The sequence below is a fragment of the Lichenostomus cassidix genome, chromosome 2 (genome assembly GCF_008360975.1).
Source record: "Lichenostomus cassidix isolate B80296 chromosome 2, HeHo_3.0, whole genome shotgun sequence".
NCBI lineage: Eukaryota > Metazoa > Chordata > Aves > Passeriformes > Meliphagidae > Lichenostomus > Lichenostomus cassidix.
Genome location: NC_139482.1, coordinates 47,074,175 through 47,099,484, shown reverse-complemented (window position 1 = coordinate 47,099,484; position 25,310 = coordinate 47,074,175). Strand labels below are relative to the sequence as shown.

At 42.4% G+C, this 25,310-nt stretch overlaps 1 protein-coding gene across 4 annotated transcripts in view; it reads left to right on the top strand.

The window, feature by feature from the left end:
• ELMO1 (engulfment and cell motility 1) overlaps positions 1 to 13,226 on the top strand; it is a 303,034-nt gene extending 289,808 nt beyond the window's left edge. For all 4 annotated transcript variants that reach the window (XM_085051421.1, XM_085051418.1, XM_085051420.1 and 1 more), the window contains 3 exons: positions 2,640 to 2,722; positions 8,183 to 8,260; positions 11,898 to 13,226. In XM_085051421.1, the coding sequence (XP_084907547.1) occupies positions 2,640 to 2,722; positions 8,183 to 8,260; positions 11,898 to 12,098 (362 nt within the window). In that variant the 3' untranslated portion in view covers positions 12,099 to 13,226. The remainder of the gene's footprint in view (positions 1 to 2,639; positions 2,723 to 8,182; positions 8,261 to 11,897) is intronic.
• Positions 13,227 to 25,310: the final 12,084 nt, after the last annotated feature.

The following is a 25,310-nucleotide window of genomic DNA, read 5'->3' as shown; positions in this document are numbered from 1 at the left end:
GCAGCACCTTTTAAAACATCTAAGTGATCCCAGATGCAGTCTGAGTGTGAAAGTGGAAAAGCCTGTGTGATGCTGGAGCCCTGACTGTTTGCAGTCACGTTCTCTTGTTGTCCTTGCCTTACAGATTGCCTCAAGGATGTTCCACAGTCTTACTGCAGTCTTGGCAGAATGTAGGACAGGGCCTCAGATTGCTGCATTGGCACAGAAAGAGGCTGTTTTTGTGGGCAAGGCTTAGAGAAACAGCCCTACAATGTTACAGTAGTGTCAGGGTGACAGAAGAATGGAAGTCACACTTGAACTGTGGGCACAGTTACAAGACCAGCAGTTCCCAGGTTTGTTTGCTGGGAGCTCGCTTCCATGCACAAACCCCTGACCCTGACTGTGAGCTTTATCTGGCACTTGCATTTTCCACAAGCTCTTGAGCCTATTCAGGAATGTCAGGATCCTGTGGGGGTAGAAGGCTCCTACCTTAGAAACCATTGGGCCAGACCCACACGGTTCCCTCAGCATGGCTGCTGGCACAGCAGATACCATGCAGTTTGAGAAAGAGGTGGTTATTTCATCAGTATCTCAGCTTTTCAGGCTACGAATGATGCAAGATTTACCATAGTGCTACCCAAATTAGATAGAGTTTCATTAAACAAATTTGAGACTACTGCAAGACACAAGATTATAAAGTGGCACTATTGTTTGAAACATATAAGATCAAACTGGCTTGGGCATTTTACAGAATGCTTTTCATAAATATCCTGGTTTTCTCTGGATAGACTTATTGATTTTTGAATTTTTAAAGTTTGAATATGATGATCAGCTTCTCAGCATTTGGAGCCAAGTCCACAGATGAAAAATAGGTGAGTAAGAAAACAGAACCAGGAGAGGAAGCATTAAATATTTTGTGTACTCCTTGCCAAGCCTGAATAATTAGTCTCTATCTGCAAAAATAAATGTGTGGGTTTTTAACCTTTTCACTTCTGTGAATGTCACCCTTCTCTTCAGGCTGGCAGCATTAACAAGCCATGCAGACTCCAGCTGGGACAGAAAACAGCTGCCCTCTTTCTCAAGGCTTTATCCATTGTGAGCAAATCACATCTGTGCTCACACCTTCCAGCATCTTGTACTCTCAACTTCTGATACCTCCTGAAGTGTTTGATTCTATTTTTCTAAAGCAAGGCATAAGCCAAGTTCCAGATAAATAAAGATTAGGATGTCACATCAGTCTGTGATCTCCCATAGTAACTGCATTCCAGATCACACAGATCAAGTGTATGAAACCTGGAGAAAAGCTTTCTTGGTTGAGAGGTCTGACCTCAGAAAACCCTACCTTATGCAAACAGAGAAATTGTTTTTCTGGGCCTCTTCAGCAAATGGCAGGAACTCTTTTTCTTAAAAAGACTTTTCTACCACAGTTGCAGTCAAATATGTCCTTAACTTCCCAGTTTATCCTACCTCTCTCTCTCCTCTCAAAAATGATATCTCTTCTTCACCAAAAAGTAGGGGACTGTCAGAGACATAAAAAGTCAGCAGGCCCACAGCATAAAATTCTGAGACTAAAGGCAGGACAAGTTGAGTAGTGAAGAGCCAAATGATTTCCATTCTTTTCAGTTTTCCATGCAAGGCAAATACTTTAAAAATGTCTATTACATCCCATGCCATCCATTTGACTGTAGTGCTGAGGTAATCTGTCATAAAATATATAGTGCTGCTGTACCCAGTAGAAAAGTAAATGCATTTCTCCTCTCCAGGATTTCCATTAGAGTTTGTAAAGAACTGGGCAGTAACAGGTTTTCATATTACTATCCTGTTCTATATATAAGGTACTTTTCTGCAGCCACAAGGATAATGGATTATTTATAGATCGTAGAAACTGTCACTCAGGGACCATATTGTATTGTAGAGCATATAGATTCTCCATAATGTAATTACCTTTGGAAAATTGACTTCCGCTTCAAACTCAGAGAAACTTATCTTTATGCTTTAGTGACCTCACTCTGTGACTCTGAGTGGCAGCAAATTCCAATATTTTTTCTTACCTTTTCCCCCCCCCAATCATTTCTGATCACATTTTAAAGCAATTAGAATGGCTCATTATAAGCCATAGTATTCCTTACTCCTGCTAGCACCAGAAAGCAGCTAAACTGCTGATGGGAGCGAAATAGAAAACTATTTTGAAAATTCATACAGCCTTTTGAAAGAATGACTACAGCACTGAGTGAGGGCTCCAACTTGCCCAGCATCCTCTCTGCAGCAGAGAGTTTACCTGGATGCCTAGGAAAGAGCAACAACAGAGCAGGCATATTACACTGACAAGGAAGAAAACTATATGGTTTTGAGATACATGAGTTCACATACTGTCCAGACACAGGTAGGCATTTACATGAAACACTTTTACCCAAGGTTGCCTAAATAGGCAAGAAAAAGAATTTTCAGACTTTTATCCAGATGCCTGAAGTTTTGCCAAGACTCACTGGTTCCTGTGTTAGTTGTTTTCTTCCAGTTTTCTTTTTTACAAAAGGCTGGAAATGGCAAAGGACATGGCAATTTTAACACATTAGTCTTGCCTCTTTTTAGACTCTGTAGCTTTTACATACCTTGGTTATAACTAATTTACTGGGTTTTGATTTTCTTTCTTTTTAATGCAGTGCCAGTGGCAGATATAAAAGCCGTTGTGACTGGGAAAGACTGCCCACACATGAAGGAGAAAGGAGCTCTTAAACAAAACAAGGTATGGTTCTCAAGTTGTTATGAACACATACTGTGCAGAATACAAAGCTTGTCAACTTGACCTTCCCTGAAGTAATACAGGTATTTTTCATTCCAGCCTGACACATTTCCATGTAGGTCCACCCTTTGTTTCTACCTCAGACCATCTGAGTTAAATTACTGGGACAGCTCACCCTCCTTTACTCATATTTCATGGTAGATGTGCATTGTGATACGCCCAGTGCACAACTGGAATATTCTTTAGCAATGATGTTTTCTACAAAACATCTAAAGCAAACCATCAATGGCTGTTGGTACCTACTCCTATATTGTCTCTGAAAAGTAACAAATGAGTTTGTTCCATCTGTGTTCTCTCATAAGCTCACATTCAGTGAACACATGCCAGAATTGCAATTAATGTCCAGCTGATGATACCTGCAGGTCCAGTCAGGTAGAGAAACAACTGCCAACAAAAGGATGTAAGGTAAATCCTGGGCAATTAAGGAGGCGGATAAGGATGCGCTCAGTAGTGCATTTGAGAAAAAATGTGTAGGAGACAATATTCAATTGAATATTCATAATTACTTAGATTTATACTACCTTTCAGAATTTCAGATCAAGAACTGTAAGCTGACAGTAATATTAAAATTGCGTAGTGCCAGAATCTTGCAGAGTTTTTGTTAGTAAGAATTGTCACCACACCAAGAAGAAATGGAGTTACTAGCAAAGTCCGGCAGCGTTAGTGGTGCAGGTTTTCATACCATATCCTGTGAGGTATGTTCATAAATTTTCTATCCGGTTGTGCTCTCTGACCTTACAAGAATCAATGAGACTCTAATGGTGCTCAGTCTGAGCTAGAACAGCAACCTGAGAGTTCTGGGAGCCAGTTCACAGGTTTTGAGTCAGAATTTCTAATTACCCAAAGCTGAGAAATTTTGGGTCTGACTAGAGGAGATTTTGATGGACAAAATAATGAAGTTAAGAGTTCCTGCTTCAATACTTCAAGATCAAATTGGAAAAAGCAGTTCTGATGGGAGCCAAAAAAATTGAGACAGCTCTGTCAAAGCCACATCACACAACTAGTTGCAACTTCACAGCTGAAACTTTTCTTTCCTTAACTATGCACAGATAGGCAGAGCATCTTAAATAGTTTTTGCATTTGTTTTCATATAGAGAAGTTGCTCTCCTTTCAACATTGGCTTTACATGGTAATAAAGGAAAAAGTCATGCCAAGTGAGGAAAAAAATCCCAGGAGTATTTTTTCTTGTTGATTTTCTGAATCAGGGCACAAACACACACACTTGAGCACAATAGATTGCGTACAACTCCCACCTCATGTTACAGCTGAACCATCAACACATTTGGCTGGGACATTTACATGATGCATATAAAATATTTTTAGTGCTTCCTTGTCTTAGCACTCATATGTCCGCACAAAAAGGAAAGATGGAAAGCAGTGGGTGGCAGTGATGGAAATGTGTCATCGTTATGGAGCAGTAATGTCTAGATAGTATTTAATGCTAAATAGGAATGCTGCAGATCAGTTTGTCCTCAGCTCTCAGCATTGCCCCATTTCCTTAGGTAAAATTGCTTTGGACTGGTATGAAATTCTGTGCTGAGAATGTGAAGATTAGTAATTCACAAGTAGCATGGCTGCATCCTTGGCTGGAGCATTCCATTTGTGACCTAGCCAATGGCAATTTTGATGGTTTTACTATTTCTGATGTGGTGAAAGGGTTTTGATGGGGTTGGGGGTTTTTGGTTTGGTGATTTGTTTTTATTTTATTTCCTCAATTCCTTGTTTCTTCCCCTGAGAAGCACAGAATTTTTTAAATTATCTGTCATCCCAATCAAACTGTCAGGCACAATATTGCAACTACTTAACTGACATAGGAATAACATTGTTTGCAGCATATCAAGTTAATAGAGGTTATGAAATTAAAGTTTATAAAAAGTCAGACAGAAGGCAATTCAGCTGAATTTGGTGTATGGAACCTTTCACTATCTGAAATTTCAGAATCAGTGATATATTGTTTAAGAGGCGTTTTTATCCTGTGCTTTCTTTACACATATATAATGACCACAGCAATTTTATTTATTGGCAGAAAAGAAAATTGAATGGCAAAATGCCATACTATGAACATAGCTGGAATTGGCAAAATGTCCATAACAAAGGCTTCAGCATCTCTTTATTTGCCAGCACATGGCCATTGTTCTTCCAGCAGGAAAATTTAGAAAGAAATAAGAGTTAAAATGAATTCGAATTTGCATGCATATGAAGCTGGAACGATATAATAGGACCAGATCTGAATCCATTGTTGTCCATCTTGCTTGTGGTTTTAAATTAGGTTTAATTTTTAAATCCTCATTTCTGACTCTCAAGCAATAGCAGTGAATTTCAAGGAGATGAAATATGTCAGATGTTGCAGCCTTCAAAAGAAGGCATGACAGAAGAATTAGGAAACAAGAAAGCATTGCCACGTATTTTGAAGCGTTCTCCTATCACCCTTTATTTGCTGATGTGGCAGGTTTCAGGGTTTGTGCCTTTTTAGTCAGCTGAAATGGTTCTGCTCACTTCCCTGATGAATGAAGCTTCTCTTCTGTTTCATGTTGGTTGAACACATTCCCTGCTGCTGCCTGTCTGGATAGTTCTTTGGGGCAGATCTTCTGGCTCTGGCAAGCAAACTCTAACACAGCGAGGCCTCAGCCTTCAGTAAAGATGTTTTTGAGGGTACTGAAGACAGAGTAGGCAGAAAGTAGTGAGGTCATTCCGGCTACATGGGATCACTATGCCATAGGTACCCAAAATGCCTGTTCATGAAAAACTAGCTTGTTGGGGACCAGGGGAGACTGGGGGAAGAGAAGCACTGGGCATGGGAGAGTAACCTTCCCTTCATGCCACCTACAGCAGCTTTCCCCACAGAGCTGAATCCAAGGAGTGGGAAGTATTAGCCTGCAGTTGCAGAGTCTCTTGTTCTCTGTTTTCAGTGCAGCTCAGAAGAGAGACACATTGTGGGTCTCAATGCTGCTGCCTTTGAGGAGCATCTAGGGAAGGGCAGAGGTCTGACATATGGAAGGAGCTAGGAGTGCCAAGGGAATGAGTTCAGCAGCATGAGGTGAGGGAGGAGGAAAGCAAAACAAAGAAGGAAGGAACAGGTTGGAGAGAATGTAAGCTAAAAATGAACAGAGGGATAGAGAAATGAGTGGACGATGCTTGAGTGAAAAATTACTGAGACAAAGGTTGAGAAGTAGAACAGAAAAAGGAAGAGGAAACCACAGATGGCTCATAAAGACTGACCAGCACTCCTTTAAGAATTGCCAGTTCTTCCTGCTCATTGATGGGACTGCAGCAGAACCAGGTGGGGGTTCCTGACAAGTCAGCCAGCTCAACCACTGAGACCACCATCAGTGTGGAGGGCCAGCTGGCAACTCGAGCTCCTTTGGCTTCCATTTTCCTTGACAGTTTGCTGTGCATAAAGCCACAGAGATGCTGGCACATGGAAACTGTAACTTCCAAGCCTTTAGAGTCCAGAGCAGCCAGCAAAGAAGCTGAGCTGGAGTCATGGCTGCCAAAATGACACTTCTCCCCAGAATGGGAAGCTTGAAGCCCTTAATGTAATCCTTTCTCATTCTCTGCCTGACTGGATATGACCAAACCCTTGATTTCCTGACCCATTCCTCTTCCAAGCAGAGATTTTTGTCCTCCTTTTTCTCTCTTTGAGGTGAAGAAGTGATATTTGTTGGAGTTTCCCAAAGGAAAAATTACAGGGGTCAGGCCTATGGGATTGTTGACCTTCATGAAATTCAGGAACATCATATTATAGCAGTACAAGCCCTTTTTTCAGAGCTACATTTTATTTTCACAGCCTCAGTGGCATTACTTGGCATGTTCTGTCAGTAATTTATAACACTGTGTGAGGAGATAATGCCAGCTTCGTGTGGGCAGAGGTAGATTTGTTTCTGTAATGGGGACCATCACTCTTCATAAGGTGTGGCTGACAAACATGCCTACAACACAGAAATGCCATGTGAGCCCTGAGCCATTTGTTTGCTGAGTGCTCCAGCACTGTTAGTACTTGCAGCCTCCATGGGGATTTAACACAGTGAGGATTTAACACAGCTTTGTCTCCTGTAGCCTTGGCAATACATCAAGTCGAACCTAGTAACTAAACTCAAGGAAAACAACACTTCCCATGAGAAGCCTGATCTCTTATTATCCAAGATTATCCCTAAGGATTGCAGTTTTGTGGTTCAGACCATGCACTTAGTCACACAAATTGAAAACCAAAAAAGCCCTTACTGAAATCCAAATACCTGTGTTTGTCTCAGACCAGGAGATCAGGGGTATAAATCTAGAAGATTGGTTCTGCTGCAGTCCCCACAGTCAATGCTTCCATTTTAAAACTTAGTGTAGCAAATTTAGGAAGTTGTTCTTCTGTCACTGCTGGCAGAGCAGGGACTGCTGTCAGCTGAGAGTCAGCTAAAGCCATGACAGGGCTGGGGAAGCCAAGAGGCAAAAAGAACAGGACATGTGATACAGATAATAGTTACAAGTCAGCACTCTGCTCTGTAGCTGGGTCTTTTTTCCACAGTTAATATGGCCCTATCACCGGGCTTATGGATTGTGAGATCCTTGTAATGGCACTTGTAGTGATGCAAGCAGAAACCGTAACATGACAACAGATAACACAACATCTTTGCATGCTCACTGCTGGCCACTGAAAGTTCATTATTTATTCAGATTGCCTGGGTTTCCCCACGGGAATTCAAGTCCAGGTGACTTTTAGGGAAGGTCAGCACTTTATGAATTCTTCTAGGTACCTTTTACAGCTCCAGCTTCAGTGCTTAAGGGGAAAAAAAGATGATTGCTTTTTCTTTTCCCAAAATTCCTTTGGGTCTTTAAATAACCAGCATAGTTTGGCTTGACTGAGGCTGGCGATTCTGGTTCAGATGGAAACAAAATTACAGAAATCTCCTGAGAGTGAATAATTTAATATATTTCCAGCAGTGAAAATAACATAAGTGTATACCAGGATATTAATTGTCCTGACAAGATTTTTAACACAAGGAATCAAACCTTGCAGAACTTTGTGAGTTTAATCTGCACAAATTTAAGAAAAAACTGTGAGTGTTCATGAAGAGTTTGTTGCAAGTGTACTATTATTCATTATATTGATTTTAGTCCTCACCATTGCCTAACTCAAATTTAAACTCAAATGCTCAAGTAATACATGACCCAGTGGGCTACAGTAAGCACTGAGGTCTGTGAGGTTGTTTTGACTGAAGCATCTGTGGTAGGATTCTTGCTGTGCCAGTCTCTTGCAGTAGTCTGGTACTGCTGCAGCTTTGGCCAGACAGGAGACTACCATAACCTATTTCTCAACTTGTTTTAGGGAATAAGGGATAGTAAAGGAAGACAGACCAGAATGTATGAATGCCTCTCTCATGCAGCATTAATATGTGTTTCTTTGTATTGTTCCAGGAAGTGCTGGAGCTTGCTTTCTCTATATTATATGACTCAAGCGGCCAATTGAATTTCATTGCTCCAGACAAGCATGAGGTAAGTCAAGTTCAGAGCATTCATTAGCAGATATTTTAAAACATCCTGCTTATTTCTAAAGCAAGAGTTGGTGTTCCATTTGCACACTTGTTTTGTGGTATCACATTTGGTCTCAGTTCAGGACACTGAGTCAAGATGATGAATTACAGAAGATTGCATTAAACTGCATTATACTGCAGTGTTAAAAAAATGCATGAAATTGCTTTACAAGTGAAGTGTCTTTAGTTATGCTGCTTCAACATTTGAAGTTCTGGACTAAAACCTTCAAGTAAATGTTAATTTTAGTAGAGGAGATATGATTATGCCCATTTGGATTTTTCTGTGGATCAATGTTTGAGTGTCATTTTCAAGTACATTCATTACAGAGAAGTATTTACTGGTTTTCATGAAAGAAAAAGGAGCAGTATTATCCCAGGCACAATGTGCCATTAGAGCTGAAGTTCTAAGCAAAATACGGTTGTCTTCATCTTCTGAACTGAACTTCATCTTCTGAACATGAATACATGTTCAATGATTTCTGATATAAATTCTCCAGAAACTGAATTCTAGACTGTTTCAGCTCATAAGTGCAAATAATCCTGAAAACAAACAATTTTTTCAGCCACTGTATTTCAAATATAGCCCATAGCTACAAGTGGATTTTAATGGCCCAAATGTTCAAAAGCTGCTACTGCATCCCACTGACAGGCAGTAGCAGTGAGATGCACTAACCCAACTGCTCATGATTGCGTTAACACACCTTTTATCTTCATTTCTCTTTTTGGTCTTGTGCAGCTTCTTTGAAACAAAATTAATATGTTCAAAAAAATGGCCAGAGGCAACAGTCTCTGCTGCCACTTGACAGTTCCCAAATGAAAGTTTTCAAAAGGACATCTCGCTTCCTCTGTATTTTTCCGTGGCCTGCAGAACAGTGAGTTGTGATTAAAGTAGAAAGTACAAGTGTTCAGAGGAAGCACCCACAAGGAAAGGCAAGTAGCATGTTGTGAAGCCCGTGACTCTTCATCAAAGAGTCAAAGCTGGGGCGCCTGTTGGTAGAAGTCCTAGTTTAGCAGCATTGTCAGTTTGGGAGATTTGGTGGCGACATCTGAAGATTCGGAAAGCTTTGTGTGAAGCACCAGGAATGATGTTGGTACGTGACAATTTCAGGTCAGACTTGCAGGGCTTTTTAAGTACTTGTGCAGTCCTCGTGACTGTAGAGTGAGGTTGAAATGTGGGAGTTGAATGTGTCCTATAAAGAAAAATTGAACAAACCTCCTGCTCAAAGCAGGTCAGCCATGAACTCAGACCAGGTTGCTTAGGGCTGCATCCAGATGGATGAAACCTGTACAACCTTTCTAGTTCCACTGGCTTGACTCCCAAGGCAATTTTTTAATAAAATCTCATTGCTGAACCAGTATCATTGAGATCTGGACCTCATTCTTGCACACTTAAGTTTGTCAATTCCCTTAGCCATCTGTTGGAGCTTACTGCTAGCTGGAGGATTCAGTACTGTGAGATCACTCCATTGTATTTGTTTTTCATTTAAATACTAATAACTGGTTTCAACTACATAGCAAAAAAGGTGGATTAATCTTAGCCTTGATTTTTGACAGAGAAATTGATGAGGGAGGCCATAATTAGGTTTCATTGGAGTTTTATGAAAATGAATCTCGTAAATTAATTTTTCAGGGGCTCTTCGTTTCTTTTGCATATTAAAAAGAGAAAAGCTTCTGAATGAATGCCTCTGTTTTTCCACCATCTCATTAGGATGTCTCTCTGCTCAAAATGTGCAGGAGTTTAATTAGGTGCACTTGCCAATATGGAGATTAGAGAGGAAGCCCCTTTTCCAGGCCATTGCACTCATCAGAATTGGAGCCAGAATTTGGTTTCTGTGGGCCTGAATGAGTTATATCTGGAAGTGGAGTGAATTGCAGTTCTGCTTTCTGGCTCTCTGGGATTCTTCCCCAGAGGAAGCACTGGCCGCACTCACTGCTCAGGTGATGGACGATTTGCGTCAGGGGCTGCATCTGTTGAAAAAATTCTCTGCTCTCCTGTAACCTGAGCACAGCCTTTTGCTTTTCTGTTCCTTTCTTCATAATGAATTCAGGGAAAACTTCCCCAAAGAAAGATTTCAAGTAAATCATAAAAGATTATAGTCTGTTCAAATATAATAATTTTTCTAGAATAGCTTCTTTTTTGTCCTGATGTTCTGCATATACTCCACAAAAATTGCATGCTTTAAAAGCCTTCAGTGGCACACTTTGACAGCCTAGAATAGACAGGCTAAGTTGTTTATTTAGTACTTGTCAGCAGGACAACCTGAACTCTAGAATCCCTTCTATATAGCTGATCTCATGTTAAAGCTGCAGCTTGGCTTGCCCACACCCTGGGTGAAAAAGCTCCCTCTGCTACTGTTTTGTTACTGACTTAAGTGGGTTGGATTTCGTTCTGGATGCTGAAGTGTGTTAACCCATCCTATTTTAACCATATGCCCTTTTTCTGGATGAAGAGGGGGGCTTCTCTCTCTTTCTTGAAAAAAATCATCATTTCTGCTGTGGGATGAAGTCAACCATGACTATCTTTAAACTCGGCAGCATCATGTAGCAAATGGTCAGCTAAATTTAAAAACCATTTTTTTGGCATGAAATGCAGCAGAAGTATTTGTAAGATAAAAATGCTGTTACGGTTGATTTAATTTTTCTCCTGCAAACTAGGACACAAGTTCATGATTGAAATCTTTATTTTTAGATGATAGCATTTGAGTACTTCTGTTCATAGTTGAATAAATGGCTTGTAGTAATAAATGAAAGTGACTTATTCAATAGGAGTTGACTCTAGATCACCAATCTCCCTTGCATTTGTAGCTGATTTAAAATGGTTATTCAGCCCACGTTTATCACAAGCTGTCAGCTGTTGGGAAAGATGGCATCTCCTAGTAGGAAAATGTTAACAGTAAGGAAAAGGTTTTAGAGGCCAGTTCAGCATTTGCAGCGTTTAGCATTACACCCAAGCAGCTTGGCATTTAATTTTCATGAAGAACGTGGCATTAACTGACTGTAGTTTTTACAATATGTTATTTTGTGTAAAATAGTGGTAAAGTAGGCTTAGATATGTGAGACTATCAACTGTAACAACTTCATGTATAGGAAAGCAAACCACAATAAAAGTAGATAGATAGTACAGGATTTTTTACATGAAGAGTCAAGAAGGATTTGGGGGTGGGATTCAGTTCACCTAACTTAACTGTCTCGGAATTAAAAGTTTCATTAGTGTAAGATAATCAGGCATTTTTAATAAGCACTGGGGAAAGAGAATGAGAGGAGTGAAAGAGATTTCTCCAGCGGTTCATTGTCCTAAGTTAGATATTGTTCCTTTTCCAATAACTGTGGAAGAACATTCAACCAGAAGTTTGAAGGAGATAGCAAATTGCCGAACAACTAAATACTGTAATTTCTTCCCATTTTCTGGATTTTTTTTCCATTTTCTTAGCAGCTCAGTGAAAGCCTTCTTCATTATATGAGCTGATAAAATGCATCAATCTAATTTTTGATCTCTTTGCAAGTCCCCGTGGGAACAATAACTGTAGAGGACCAGACCAGACAAAGAGTTTGTGTATGAAAAGTTTATTAATGACACTTTTTATCCTTTTCCTGTGCAGTACTGCGTATGGACCGATGGTTTGAACGCCCTCCTTGGGAAGGATATGTTGAGTGACCTAACGCGGAACGACCTAGACACGCTGCTCAGCATGGAGATAAAGCTACGCCTCCTTGACTTGGAAAATATACAGATCCCAGATGCTCCCCCACCTATCCCAAAGGAGCCCAGCAACTATGACTTTGTTTATGACTGTAACTGAGGCAGTCACTGAAACTTGCTCTGAAACTGGAAATACATTATAAATGGAGAGATATTAAAAAAAAAAAAGAAGAGTGTGAGGAAAAAAAAGAAACCCACTTTTGCACCTTGGATTTTGGCTTTGGGGAGGGATGTAGAAACACTTGCATTCCTCCCTGCTCCCTGCATCCCTTCCTTCCCCATTCCCATCTTCCCCATTGCTCATCCAAATCCAAATTGCTTTAATTAACTTGTAATTGCGGGCTGTCGGCCTTGCTTAAGGCAAAGACTGCCCCTAAGAAGCACCCTCCTGAGGACTTTTTTTACATTTTTAATACTGGAATAGACATTCTTAACTAAAGGACGTTGTTATCAAACTGCATGCCTGTGAAACCCACTTGGCAGGGCAGAGGCTTTAACTGGAAGGAGGAGGGAGGTAGGGAGCAAAAGCAGCTACTGTAAGCAGATTTCCCCAGACACTCACAAGAGCCTGCTCACCACTGAATCCAATGTGATGATGAAATTCGTTAACTGCTTCCCAGTGCTTGCACCATCCGTCACTGTCATTATTCTCTCCACTGTCATCTCAACTCTTGCCTCCAGCCTTCACCCAACTGATCGGCTCCCAGAATGGAAAGTCTGCAGGTTTTTGCTGTACCATACGCTGCAATGCTGCAACAGCTTTTAACTTCTTTTCCTCCCAGCTCTTACAATAGCCCCACACTAGCAGATCACTCGCACAAACCGTGTATGAAGCCACTAGTGTGTCCCATTCCTGTAGCGTTCCCTAAGCCTCAGTTGCCTCTGAAATTGGCTTGTTGCTATTTGAAGTGATTTTTATTTCCTTGGTCCAAAGTTCAACAGTAATTTTCACAAATTAATTACAACTGCCAAACATCCAGGTTTACATTGTTGTCATTGCTACAGTGTTAGAAATTTGCAAGGGATTTTTTTTGTACGGGTTCTAATTTTTTTATTTTATTTTGCCAAACAAATATATTTAATGAAAACTAATTTCATTGTGAGTACTTTTGGGGAACAATATTTTTACTTAATTTCCATTTGGAACATTTGCCCTAAAAGGAAAAAAACAACCCTTCCCTTCAACTTCACTGTTGAATAAAAATCTGAGTTGTGATGGTTCCTGGAACTTTGTTTTTCTTCTGAAGTTGTCTTTTATTCCTTATGGCTCCTAGAAATTCTGAACTGTTTAGCACAAAGAGTAGTGGAAAAATCTTTCTTAACTGCATCTGATTTAACTTATTTGTTTGTGGCGACAAGGATGAAATGCATCCAGAGATCTCCATTGCTATGGTTACATGAGCCTTCCTGTGAGAAGGGCCCTTGTGAAATCCAAATCCCAGCATACTGATGCACTCATGGTCAATTCAAGGCTACCTTCCTGTGTTTCCATTTTCTCTGAGAGTGTTTATGGCTGCAGCGAATTGGCATGAGGAAAGTTTGAGCTTTGCAGGATGGAATCCTCCATCCTCATGTTTTTCTAGGTATTTCACTAAGTTGAACTCCAAAAGTCTGAGTCTAGAGGAACCTGCCAGCTCTTTCCCTCCCACTGCACGTGCTGAAGACAGATGTTCCTCAATGCAAGTTTCTCTCCTGCTCAGACCCAGTTAAAAAACACTGTTTTATCAGAACTTGTGCTTGTGAGAAATCCAGAGGGTTTCTCGCGAGAAGCCCAGTTCGGAGTCGTAGAAGTCCTCAACTGAGGTGGCCTTTGCTCCATCCAGATGGCTCTGAGGAAAACATCCTGACTGGCCTCACACCAGTTGAGAAGTGATGTCTTGCAAGTGCAACAAAAAGGAAGATAATGAGAACATTGTATGAATTCAAGCATGAAAATCCCAAGGAATGTGCCTTCCTGGAGCTGTGCTTGCAGTATTTTATGAATGACCTAATATAACAGAATATATAAGTTTGTTTTGGTGGGAATGGCTGATAAAGTAAGCTAATAAGAGAGACTGAGTTAAACTCTGGAGGGAGAAGTTATGGTGAACTGTGGTCTAAGATTCGGTCTTAATGAGAAGAAAGGTGCCCAACATGAGATATGTGAATTTGAGATGGTTTATTCTCCAGAGCTTTGTCAGACTATAGCGAAGGTAGTTGTGGTCAGGAAATAGTGGAAGCAAAGGCACTGCCTGCCACAGGAGATTTTGAAGGGGTCCTGGGGGTGAGGGGTGGAGGTAGGAACATGTTTCTTTACAAGACGCTGATGCTGCCTCTTACCTTCCTGCAGATAAAACTTGGAGCAGAACAGACAGCCTGAGTTGTTTTGATTTCCCTGACCCAGCTGGATTTGCTTTTCATTTACAGATTTCAGAGTTGGTGCTTCAGATGGGTATTGCTTTGCTGGCAAAAGAAACACCTTTCACTCCTAAGCTATAAGAGCCAAACACACTCTGCCAGCTCAGTGGCACTCCAATGCTGTGGTCTCAGCAGGCAGGCATCTGCGTGACAGTCAGAGAGGAGCAAACAAAACCCCTCCTCTAGGGAGCAACTTGGGCAGGAGATAAAGGTTAGATTTGCCTCCTCCGCTAAGGTGAGTGCCCCTAATTCCACCCCAAGAGCCATGGGGAGGTGGTGGGAGGAGAGCTGGCAGCCAGACTTCTGTATTTACCAACACCTCGTGCCCATCCACATGACACTGAGGCACATCAAACGCCACTCGGGCTGCAAGGGGCTCTTGAGCCTGAACGGCTGGCAGCCCTCTCTGTTCACAGCAGCTGACACAGCCTGTCACCCTCTGTCCTGCCCTGGGACCCCACGGGTGGGTGCAGCCTGACCAGGGCGATCCAGGGCCAGTTGGATTCCACAGCACTGCTGCATGGCTGTGTCTCACCACTTCCTGCAGCCCTACTTTGCAGGATCCCCAGTTCCCCACACGGCCTGGCTCTTTGTATGGGTTATGCACAGTGTGGGATGGTCACATGAGCAGGAATGCTAAATCTGTATCCACCACCCTGCCACAAGACAGAAGAGGCTCAAGAGTTGCGTTGGCGTAATAGCCCTTCCAGCTATTTTAGCAGCACTCCCACAGCAACATGAAAGGCTGTGGTGCAAAGAAGAATCCTGCCTTCAGCTTCTAGAGCTGTCATACAGGCTCACTTCGTCATTATGAAATTTAAAACAAAAAAAAAAAAGTTCAATGATGAAGAAATACCCCGCTGCTTCCCATTCTTTAAAAAAAAAAAAATTGAGAATGAAAATGGCAAATTCATTTGCTCACGCTGTTGTGTTCCGGAAAAGCTTTTAAATCTTCACATTCAAGGAGATGCAGCAGGAAAAAGAATTGCTATTGAAGTTTCTTGTATAATTTCAAAACATTAAGTGGGTAATTGCTTGTAAAAGCCATAAAGGGGAGAGAGAACAAAAAAAAAAAATCAGTCTAATTTTAGCTCTTGTTTTGGAAATGACTTTGCTTTTGAAAGTTAATATATTCTTTTACCAGAAAACTTGAATCAAGAAAAATATATATCTTCTTAAGTCAACTGCTTGCCCTACTTGTAAGGACAAGGAGAAGAGCAGCAATTCTAAGTAATCTTGTACAAAGCAAGCTATGTGTCAGAGAAATGAAGCTTTTATTACCATTTTTCAGAACCAATTCTTTTTTCAGTATGGAGAACTCTTTTATTAAACCTTGCATGAAGAAATAACATCCTCATGCCACGAGGCAGGTAGGTGCTGACTCTCTCTTGGGTTGCAAAATGACCATGCAAGATCCTGATTACTTTATTTGTGAAATCCTCTTGTGTCTTCATGCCCTACCCAGAATTGCATTCTTCTTGCAAACCCGCTGCCTCTGGCCAGCTTTTAAAAGAGGCAGAGATGAAAGAAGAAAAGAAACATGCTCCTGTCAGGAGAAGATGGAGTGAGGGGCATGGACATGAAATGCCCCTGAAAGCATCTGTTCTTTGGTTGTTTGTCATTAAGTTGGACTCAGTGAGCAGAGCTGCCCCTGATGCATCCAGCTTTATAGTGATTCAAGCTGCTAATACTGAGCAATAAGCAGCAAGGAAGATGTTGCAAGGAGAACACTCTTGTACTGCCATATCCCCCCCTTCTCTCTTTTGTTGTGCTTCACTGACAAGTAAATGGCATTAGCTTCACTGTCTTGTGAAAGTTGTTCATCTAAGGAGCACAATAAGATTAGCATGAGATTTTGCTCCCTTCTTGTTCCGTTCTTCTTGAGAGTTAAAAAAAAATTATAAATATAGCCCTTACTGACCTGGGGATATCTTAGCTGTCTGGAAGACTAAGCATATGACAGCCCTTCCCCTTAAAGCACCATCAAGGAGGTAAAGGTAAAATCCCTGCAAACTCTGGAAGACATTCAGAGGACAGAGTTTTTGTCACACTGCTGGCTGAGCTGTCAATGCTTTCCCCAGAGCTGGATAAATCAGGACGAGACTTGCTCAGAGCTCTCTCCCTCCCTAGATGATAATTTTATTTGAATATTAAACATCCACATGGCTTAAACAAGTTCCCTGATTAACAAAGCACTTACCCATGCAGCAAAAGACTCTTGATTTCAGTTTGATAAACAAGCACCTAAATTTAGGTGAGTGCTCATGGACCATGGACCAAGCTAGATCAGGGCCTGTGTAAGCAGGAAGGTAATTTTACATGTTACTGAGTTTTTGCTACATAGCTCTGAGGCTATGTAAATAATGACCTTTCTGATACGTAATTGGATTGTGTACCACTGGTCACTTCAAAAGACTGAAACAGATGCCATCTGATTATTCAACATCACTCCGGCTGCTTAACGCAGGTTTGGGACATAATACAGCAGTTAAAGAATTGAAGCAGGAACCCTTTCTGGATGAAAGCAGGCTGAAACTTGAGAGGAGAGCAGTGTTAAAAGCACAAGTTTTTAGGGCAAGACTGGGCATAAAATGGATGTTGAGAGAGCCATGAATTTTGATAGCAAGGTGATTTCAAAGTGCTGAGTCAGGGAGTGCTCTCCTGCAGCAGCCTCATGAGGGCAAGGTTAAAACATTTCAAACTCATTTTGTGACACATATTTACACTTTATTTTCACTTCTTGCTGGGAGACCTTGAAAGTCACTGAAGAGCAGAGATTTCTGGTAAAGCTTAGCTTGCAGGTACACACATAGGGCAAAAGAAACATCTCATCACCCATCCCTTTCCAAATGGAGAGGCTGGTGTTGGAAGTGGAAGATTTTCCTGAACTGATGTTTTTTTTCTACTGAGAGTTTCTCAGTTTTACTGCAGCCACCTTGCTGGAGGTGCTATGTAGAGAAGAGCAGCTGTTGTGGCTTTATACTCTCTTGGAAGAGCCAAACAAGCCTCCTCATGTCGGGAGGCTCATTCAAACCCTGTCTCATCCTACTTGCCTCTTGTTTATAGACCATTTCCTATAAGATGTGACCTGTGGGACAGCCACATAGCTGGGGAACCCAATGCTGTGTGTTCCAAGTAGGATGCTGCCCTGCAGTTTCAGCCCAGGGAGGGTATGGCCACAGGACAGCAGTGCATATAGAGGAGGAAAAAGAGATAGTAAATAAAATTTTGCTAAGGGGTGGAGCCATGGGCAGGCTTTCTTTCCTGTGACATTTAAGGATATGTCTTAAATTACTTTATTTCAGTTGTCATTAGAGGATTCTGCAGCCTGATTGAGTGCGACAGTTAAATTTTCCCTTGATGAAACCTCATGAGTCTAATTTTAATCTTGTCGGCAACATGGTGTTCAGCCTAAATTGATTATGTTTTGGGATTCCTCTTGGTTATCGTGATGGAGAGGGAGGCTGGCTGTCTTTTGTTTAATAAGACGCAATATTTTTTTATAAGGTATGTCTGCATCTTCTTGGTTTCTCTTCAAATGCCTCAGATTTAATATCCCCTTCCCACCTACCTTCCCCAAGCGGCGAGGGCACCCTGGAGATCTTTGCTGTCCCACCAGCAGGCTGTGCACATGTGGGAGGCTGAGCCTGTGGGACTTCATTCCCTGCCAATTAAGAGGGAGTTTGTATTGTCAGGGTAGTTTTTGAAGAAGTCAGGAAAAGCCATGTAGGAATCTGCCAGGCTTCAAAAAAAGTTTTCTGTACATGCTCAGAATGAGGACAGTGAGGATGCCGGCGCAGTGCATTGTGCAAAGCTGCTGACTGCTTGCATCTTTCCCAGAGGAAAATGGCTCATCCACAGGGTTTTCCCAGGGCATAGCTTCCCTCTTCCCCCTGCAAGCAGCAGAAGCCTGGTGCATTTGAATAGGCTTGGAGATGAGAGCAGAGAACATGTGAAAGGTTTCTTTGCCAGGAGTATGACATTTAAAGAGCACCAGTAGAATTATTTCGGCTGTTTTTCACCCGCACAGGTCCCTCTGCACATGTTGCTCGAATCACGATACCCTCTGTCAGTCTCTGACATTTCTCAAAGCCCTGGGTTCCCCCTTTCTGTCCCCAGACCATGGGGGTGCAGTGATACGTTACATATGTCCACCCTTTCTTTTATCCCAAATAGTCAAAGTATAATCCAGCCAAGCTGGTTTTCATGTAAGCCTTCCTCTCACTCTCTTGGCTCTCTTGATTCCAGCATGGTCTGAGGCCCACTGAAAACAGAGGTTGAGGCATTAAAATGGGCTGGTGTGCGGGTGGCTTCTCCAGCATCTGACAAGGTTGTGTTCAGCCCCAGTTTTTCCTTTGGTGAGGACCTTTACCGAGTCCTCTACAGGACTCCAAAAATCCACTTCTGAGCCTCTAGCTTCTCATCAAATCCGGCAGCTCGCAGGTGGATGCACACATAAAGGGGGCAAGCGCCTCAGTTCCCTTTCCCCAGGAAACCAGTCTGAAATTAGCACATTTACAGCTTGGCAGAGTCAGATGCTCCAGGAGGCAGCATCGAGGTGAGAGAGGATGGAGAACATCGGAGCTGATGGAGGCTGGCAGGTTTGTGGGGCTGGATGGGACAGGATGTGAGGAGAGGAGGTTGGGGCAACATGAATAAGCAGCCAGCTCCCCACCAAAAATACTGTATTTCTGCAGCCATGCTCAGGCACAAGATGAAATTAGGATAATGGCCTTACTTTAGATTTTTGTTATTATTTTGAACCACAGCTATTATGCCTTGTGGGAGTGCCCTGCTGGCATAGGTGAGCTGCATCACTGTTTCCCTCACCTTGAATTCACTGGAAGAACCAGCAAGGTGCCAGTGTGGGTGCTCCACCCAGCAGAAAGGCAAGGGGAGCACTGGTGCAATGCTGAGCTGGCCAGGAAAGTGGCACTGGTTCTGTTGGAAAATGCCACTAAAGGAAGATTTAACACATACAAAAATTGTGTGAATTTAGCTGAATCGTTTATTTGGTAAGGGAAACTGAGAAGTTCAAGTGACTGAAATTTCCTGCTCACATGACTTTTGGACTGTCCCAGTTGGGTCATGGCTCTTCTGGAAAGAATTAGTGTTTCAGGGCTCTTTTTAGTTCTAAGTTTTAAAGTGCCATAAAAATTTGGAATTGAAACAAAATGTTAATTTTTTTTTTTTTTTTTTTTTTTTAGTTTTTCACTTTTTATTAGAAGCTTTTCTTTTTTTCCCCAGAAAAGAAGCCAAACTGCAGAAGTCTTGATACCCTCCTTTGATCAGAAGTGGTGGCATTCGTGCAGCTCCAGAACCTCCATCACCAAACCTGCAAGAGCCTGAGGAAAACCATCCCACCTGGCCATGTAAAAGGCTCGCAGCAGAAAGGTATACAAAACAGCTCCATCAACTCACACAGAAAGAACGGCAGTATTTTCACCTAAATACATTACTTCTATGAAAACAGCAGTCCAAGCCCCTGACTATTGTGGCGTACACAGGACTGGCTGCAGCCATGAGTCAAAGCTGTCTTTGTGGGGGAAAAAACAGCAAAGCAAGTAAAATTGCCTTCATTGCTTTGGTTCAATTTTAATCAAACACAAATCACCTTTAAATTCCCAGAATTGAGGAGGCTACTCAGAAATGGGTTTCTGAAGACAGGTTCTTGAATGAAGCTAATTAGTCAAGTGACTGCAAAGTATTCCTTCAGATCACCCTGTCTGGAAAAAAAAAATTAAAGTGGTGTGGATTTAATAAATTTGTTCATGCAGAGCAAAGAAATTAAACACAGCCAGCAGCAGCCCTGTGATCAGCCGAGCACAAGCACCCTGCAGGCTGTCCTGACTATCCCAGGGCAGGCATCAAGAACCTACTGTGCTAGGCAAGCCCTTGGCAGCAGGGAATTGCCACCTGCAGTCTTCTAGCTTTCCACTGTGTAGCTTCCTAGCGGTTTATAGAATGACAGGCAAACCTGTCAAGCAGGCAGGAGGTGTAGAGGGGGAACTGCTTTCTTCTCACATTTTGATGAGGCTTGATGGACCCTTGACGCTGAGTTTTGCAGGGACTGAGCAGGGTGCTGCTATAGCACCTCTACAGGGCCTTTCAAACCCAATCCCACCAATCAGAGGCACTGGCAGACATTTTGGCATGATGCCTTGCTGGAGAGGTGCTCCAGAGGAGGCAGTTTCAACGGCTTTGCACCCTCTGCCCGGCACACAAACTCCTCCTTGAGGGTTGAAAAAAGTGGCTTTGCCATCTGGGAGCCATCTCCATGCACCTGATGGCTCCCCAGTGGTGCTGTTGAGTGGGGAGGCTGTCTGGGAAAGTCAGCTTGGGGAAGCAAGCTGATCCTGATGCTGCCAGGATCCCTATGGTATGTGAGCCGCTCACACCCCATGCCGGATTCAGGAGCCCAAAGGTGGCTCCTTTGAAGCCCATCATTGCTGGATGGGGCTGAAGCTGCACTTTGCACGCTGTGAAGAGAAGGAAGGCATGTCTGCAATTGCCTGGTTGGCCAAGCTGCTGATGGAAATTAGTACCTTAGTGCTACTAGACCACCTTGTCTTGCTAACAACATATTAGGGCACCCAAGATGCCGTAGGAGCACAATTTCATGCTGTGTACTGAAAAAGAAAAAAGTTATGGTATGGTGAGATGAGAACTTTTAGATGTTCGCCATTTATTAATGGATTCATAATTCTCTTCCTGAAAGATCAGTGCATTAAAAAGGCATTTTGCAGCATCTTGAACATGCTAGTAAAGACCCATTTCCATTGGCCTTCTTTACACTATTCCAGCTTCTGAAGCCTGCCACAAGTTCCTATGGGCAGCCATCCCTGTCTCCCAGACAGTTTGGTAATACTCTGTGTCTTTTTCCAGCACACACTATCTCTTTTGGGGAGATAGGTATGCTTATCTTCAAGAAAGGAACTGGATTAGTACAGTAAGAGAGGATTTGATTCTATCATTGCAATGGAGATAATTAACATTCATCTCTGAAAGACAGAGGTGGATGTGAGGGTGATAAAACTGGTGTGCAAGACTGGAGAAACTGGTGCTGAATAACTCATGAAGAGGATCCTGGGATTTAGTAATGACATTGGGAAATTTAATCTCTTGCATGAACCGTTCCCTGCAAACAGAGAATAAGGTCCCATCAATTCCCCCTGGTATGAGTACAAAGAATAGCTCCCAGCAGTCTGTCACACTTGGGACAAATGCAGGATTAATATATTGTGGTTTGTGTTGGCCTGTGCCGTGCCTTCCTCATTGTCGTCTGAACCTCCAGGGGATGGGAATGTCTTATTAATTAATTCTCATAATTCAAGCACCTGTGACTGATTTATACTCATTCTAGGGTCTGATCCTGCAAGATCAGCAGGGCAAGAGCTGACTTTGGTGAGGTGCACTGCTTTTCAAATCCCCAACAGAGGGGAATCACTGGATTTTGGGTTGCGACATAAACAGAAGTATTTGGAGCACCTCTACTGGCTTTTCCCCACTGTAGCTAATACATGGCATTTGTTTCTCATTGGTGCTACAGATTCACAACTCAGCCAAAATTCAACTTTTAGGTATATACGTATGCTTGGTTTCTTCTATGAGTGACAGCACAATCTGAAAGAAGAGGGGAGAAAATTATGTCAGAAGGAGCAGGGGATTTTTCTGCTCAGAGAGGCAGGGGATTAATCATCCTTCTCACAGAGATGTGGTCTTTTGCCAAAGGCTTCAGCTGGTCTCCACCAACTCTTTCAGCTTGGTGTGCTCTCTCCTCAGCCCCGCTGCAGTGACCAGACTGCTTCTAATGCAGGAAAGAGCTTGTCCTGGGAACAGTCCCAGCCACTGCATGCACTCCCACTTCAAGGACAGGCTGACATTGTGGTCTCATTCCTCTCTTTCAGGTGGTACCAGAAGCTCAGGGGATAAGCAGTGGACACACAAATGGGGCCAGCAGCCAAGGTTTGGTGGTCCCAGCCCTCCTGGACAGAGAGGTCAGTAGATGTGATGGATAGGCCATTCAGTGGGTGACAGCACCTTTCCCACTTGCAGCTCAATCACCAAAGAAATAAAGTGCTCAAACAATCAGGCAATATTTTAAAATGAACGGTTACAATAAGCTCTTGTCCTGCTGAGGTAATTTTTTAGTCAAAGGGAAAAAAAAAAGTGCTTCCTTCTTTTTTTCTCTTTCCCTGCAAATGTGATTGAAGAAATGTCTTTTCAGATGAGTCCTTTCTGCCAGGATGTATCTGAGTGTGTGCATGCATGCATACATGTGGAATTTTCCTTTGGAAAAAAAAGCAGAAATTAATTCTGCCTGTCACACTGCCCATCTCTAAAAATGCTGAAAGCAAATATTAATATTATGGCAGCATTGCTCTGTGGTATGTCCCAAGTTCTCCAAGCAGAAGTGAGCAGCTTTAACGAATGACGAAAGTCTTAACTACCTGTGTACTGGGAAAATGAAGCACTTGGATAAATATAGTAAGTGGCTTCTTTTGGAGAGTTTATTCTTTCTCAGAAATGCCTTAGGAGAGAGCTACAGTGTGAGGTGAAGCTCTAAACATGTGTGCCCCTGTATGGCTGGAGTGGAAATGCAGAAAGCACCACTGAAGAGGCTGAGGACCCACCATTCATGGTCTGAAGGGCAAATGGTACCATCTGAGTGACCAGACTATGCCAAGAAGAGCAAAGTAGAGTGTTAAGGTGAAAATGGAAAGATTCCATGACATATTGATTTTATAATCAGTGGCAATTAGCTCATCAAATTTTAGTAAATTAAGTCTTGGGTTGTGGTATCCCAGCTATTCAGTATTTTAAAATTTGCCAAATCTTTTTGGTGGCATACATCTGGAAGTCATGCTAGCTATTCTTCCTATAAGTAAACCCAAAACAGCACTTCAGACAGCCCATATTCCCCTGTGTTCTTCTTTATATTGGTGAGAGGAAGGGAACGGTGCATATTCACCCGGTTCTGTAATCTCATACCATCAGATAAGCTTTTATTTTGTATCAGCCTGCTTTCCTATGGCCTGTTTGCTCACCCTCTGCACTGGGGGGAGTGAAAACCACCTTAAGACAGCCTGAAAACAGCAGTGTTTAGGAAACACCCAAACAGCCCACATCTCTAGGGCACAGGAATGCACCTCTGGCTTTGTCTCCTGATGCTTTCCTGAGAGCAACAGCTAATCATGGAGGAGCTGTTGTGGTACAGTGCATCCTCCCTCTTGCATCCCTGGTAAAATTGTTTGACATCCTCTGAGGAAAACAGGCCCACTGTGCTAAGGGAGCTCTTTAGTAAGGTGCATGCTCCTCAGGGATGCTGGGGAGTATGCAGGATACCATCCCACATGTTGTGTACTGGCAAACTTGGGGTTTGAAAGCCCATGGAGCAGCTTGGCACTGTTGGTGGGGGCAAAATTTAGTCCCTTTTCTGAAAACACAAGCAGGTGCCTGATAAATATAGGCAGAGAGTTTTAGTTACAAATTACAACTTACCTTCTTGATCTGCAGTGACTGTAGTTATTTTTGGTAATCATCAAAAGAAACTGGATGTAGGATTAAAGCAAAGGAATGATCTAGACACATAAATTATGAATTTTGCATCACGAATTATTGCCTAAAATAGCATGATGCACCAATTACATCTAGGGCAAGTGTTCTTTAGATTTGAAGGACTGGAAATGACACCAGCTTCAGGCGAAAGAAATAGTTTTTTTGTATATCCTAAAGAAAAAATTTGGGCAACTTTCCTTTACCTATCTGGCATCCAATAGTTTCTAATCTCTTTATACAACTTTTGCCACAGTGATGCTTTAGGGTCTTGGCTGCTCATCTTGAAAGGCTTCACTGGGATTTGATGTTTAGAAGGCCAGTGCTAAGAATTTGCCAAAACCCATGTGTCATTGGGGAAATGAAGAACCAAAAACTGAGACACCAAAACCCAGATGGTTTTTTTGGGCAGGAGCATGACTTGCTGTATCTTTTCCACCTCTTCACACTTCCTCATTGCTAAATGCCTAGGAAGTTGCAATGTGACATCATTAAAATTTCTTAACCAGCTTTCATGGTTTTCCTATCAGAGCTTTGGGGGAGGACTTCCTTTCTGGAGGGCATTCAAGGAATTTGGCTACAGAGGATGAAAAGGGGAAAGGCTTGTGTAGAAGAAGAAGATTGGTGAGACCTAGATACGCAGATCACTGAACAGCTGCATAAATAATTTTATTACCCTGGCTCGAGGTCTAAGGCTTACCCCACTTGGTGTTAACCACAGATGCACCGATGGGACATCTACTTATATGCTGTGACCCACTTAATCCCAAAAGAAACTTTGGTCTACTGCCATCCCAGCTCCTAACACAAAATGAAATTCCCTATCTTACATATTATCTTTTATCTGGACATTTCCCAACACCACTATCGCTGTATCGCTCGGAGGCGAGATTATTCAGGCTCCCCGCTGGGGATCTGCAGCATCTCCTCTGCACAGAGCAAAGCACACACAGAGACTGCAAAGAGAGCTGTTTCCAATATGCATGGAATAGATTTGGGCATGCCCAGATATACAATTATTATCATTTCTGCTTCCTGAAAAATCATTCTTGCCATCTGATCATTGCTAAAAGCAACTGCTTGCTTGTGTTAAATTCAGAGCCCGGAGATCTCCAGAACACACCTGTTCTCTTCCTTTGGTTTATGTGATGGGAATCCAGTGAAGAATGACAGACTTGCTGCTGGGATGTCTGTCTGCAACCTTTTTGTGAGACTGAGAGAGTTCCATTTGTTGTTTGGTCCCCAAAATGCATTTCCACTTACTTATCCTTCCCGAAGTGATGAAGAGGCACCCTTTTCCTTCAGGGTGAAGCTCAGAGGGTGAAAGTCACTCAGTCCCCACCTCATTATCTTTTGGGCA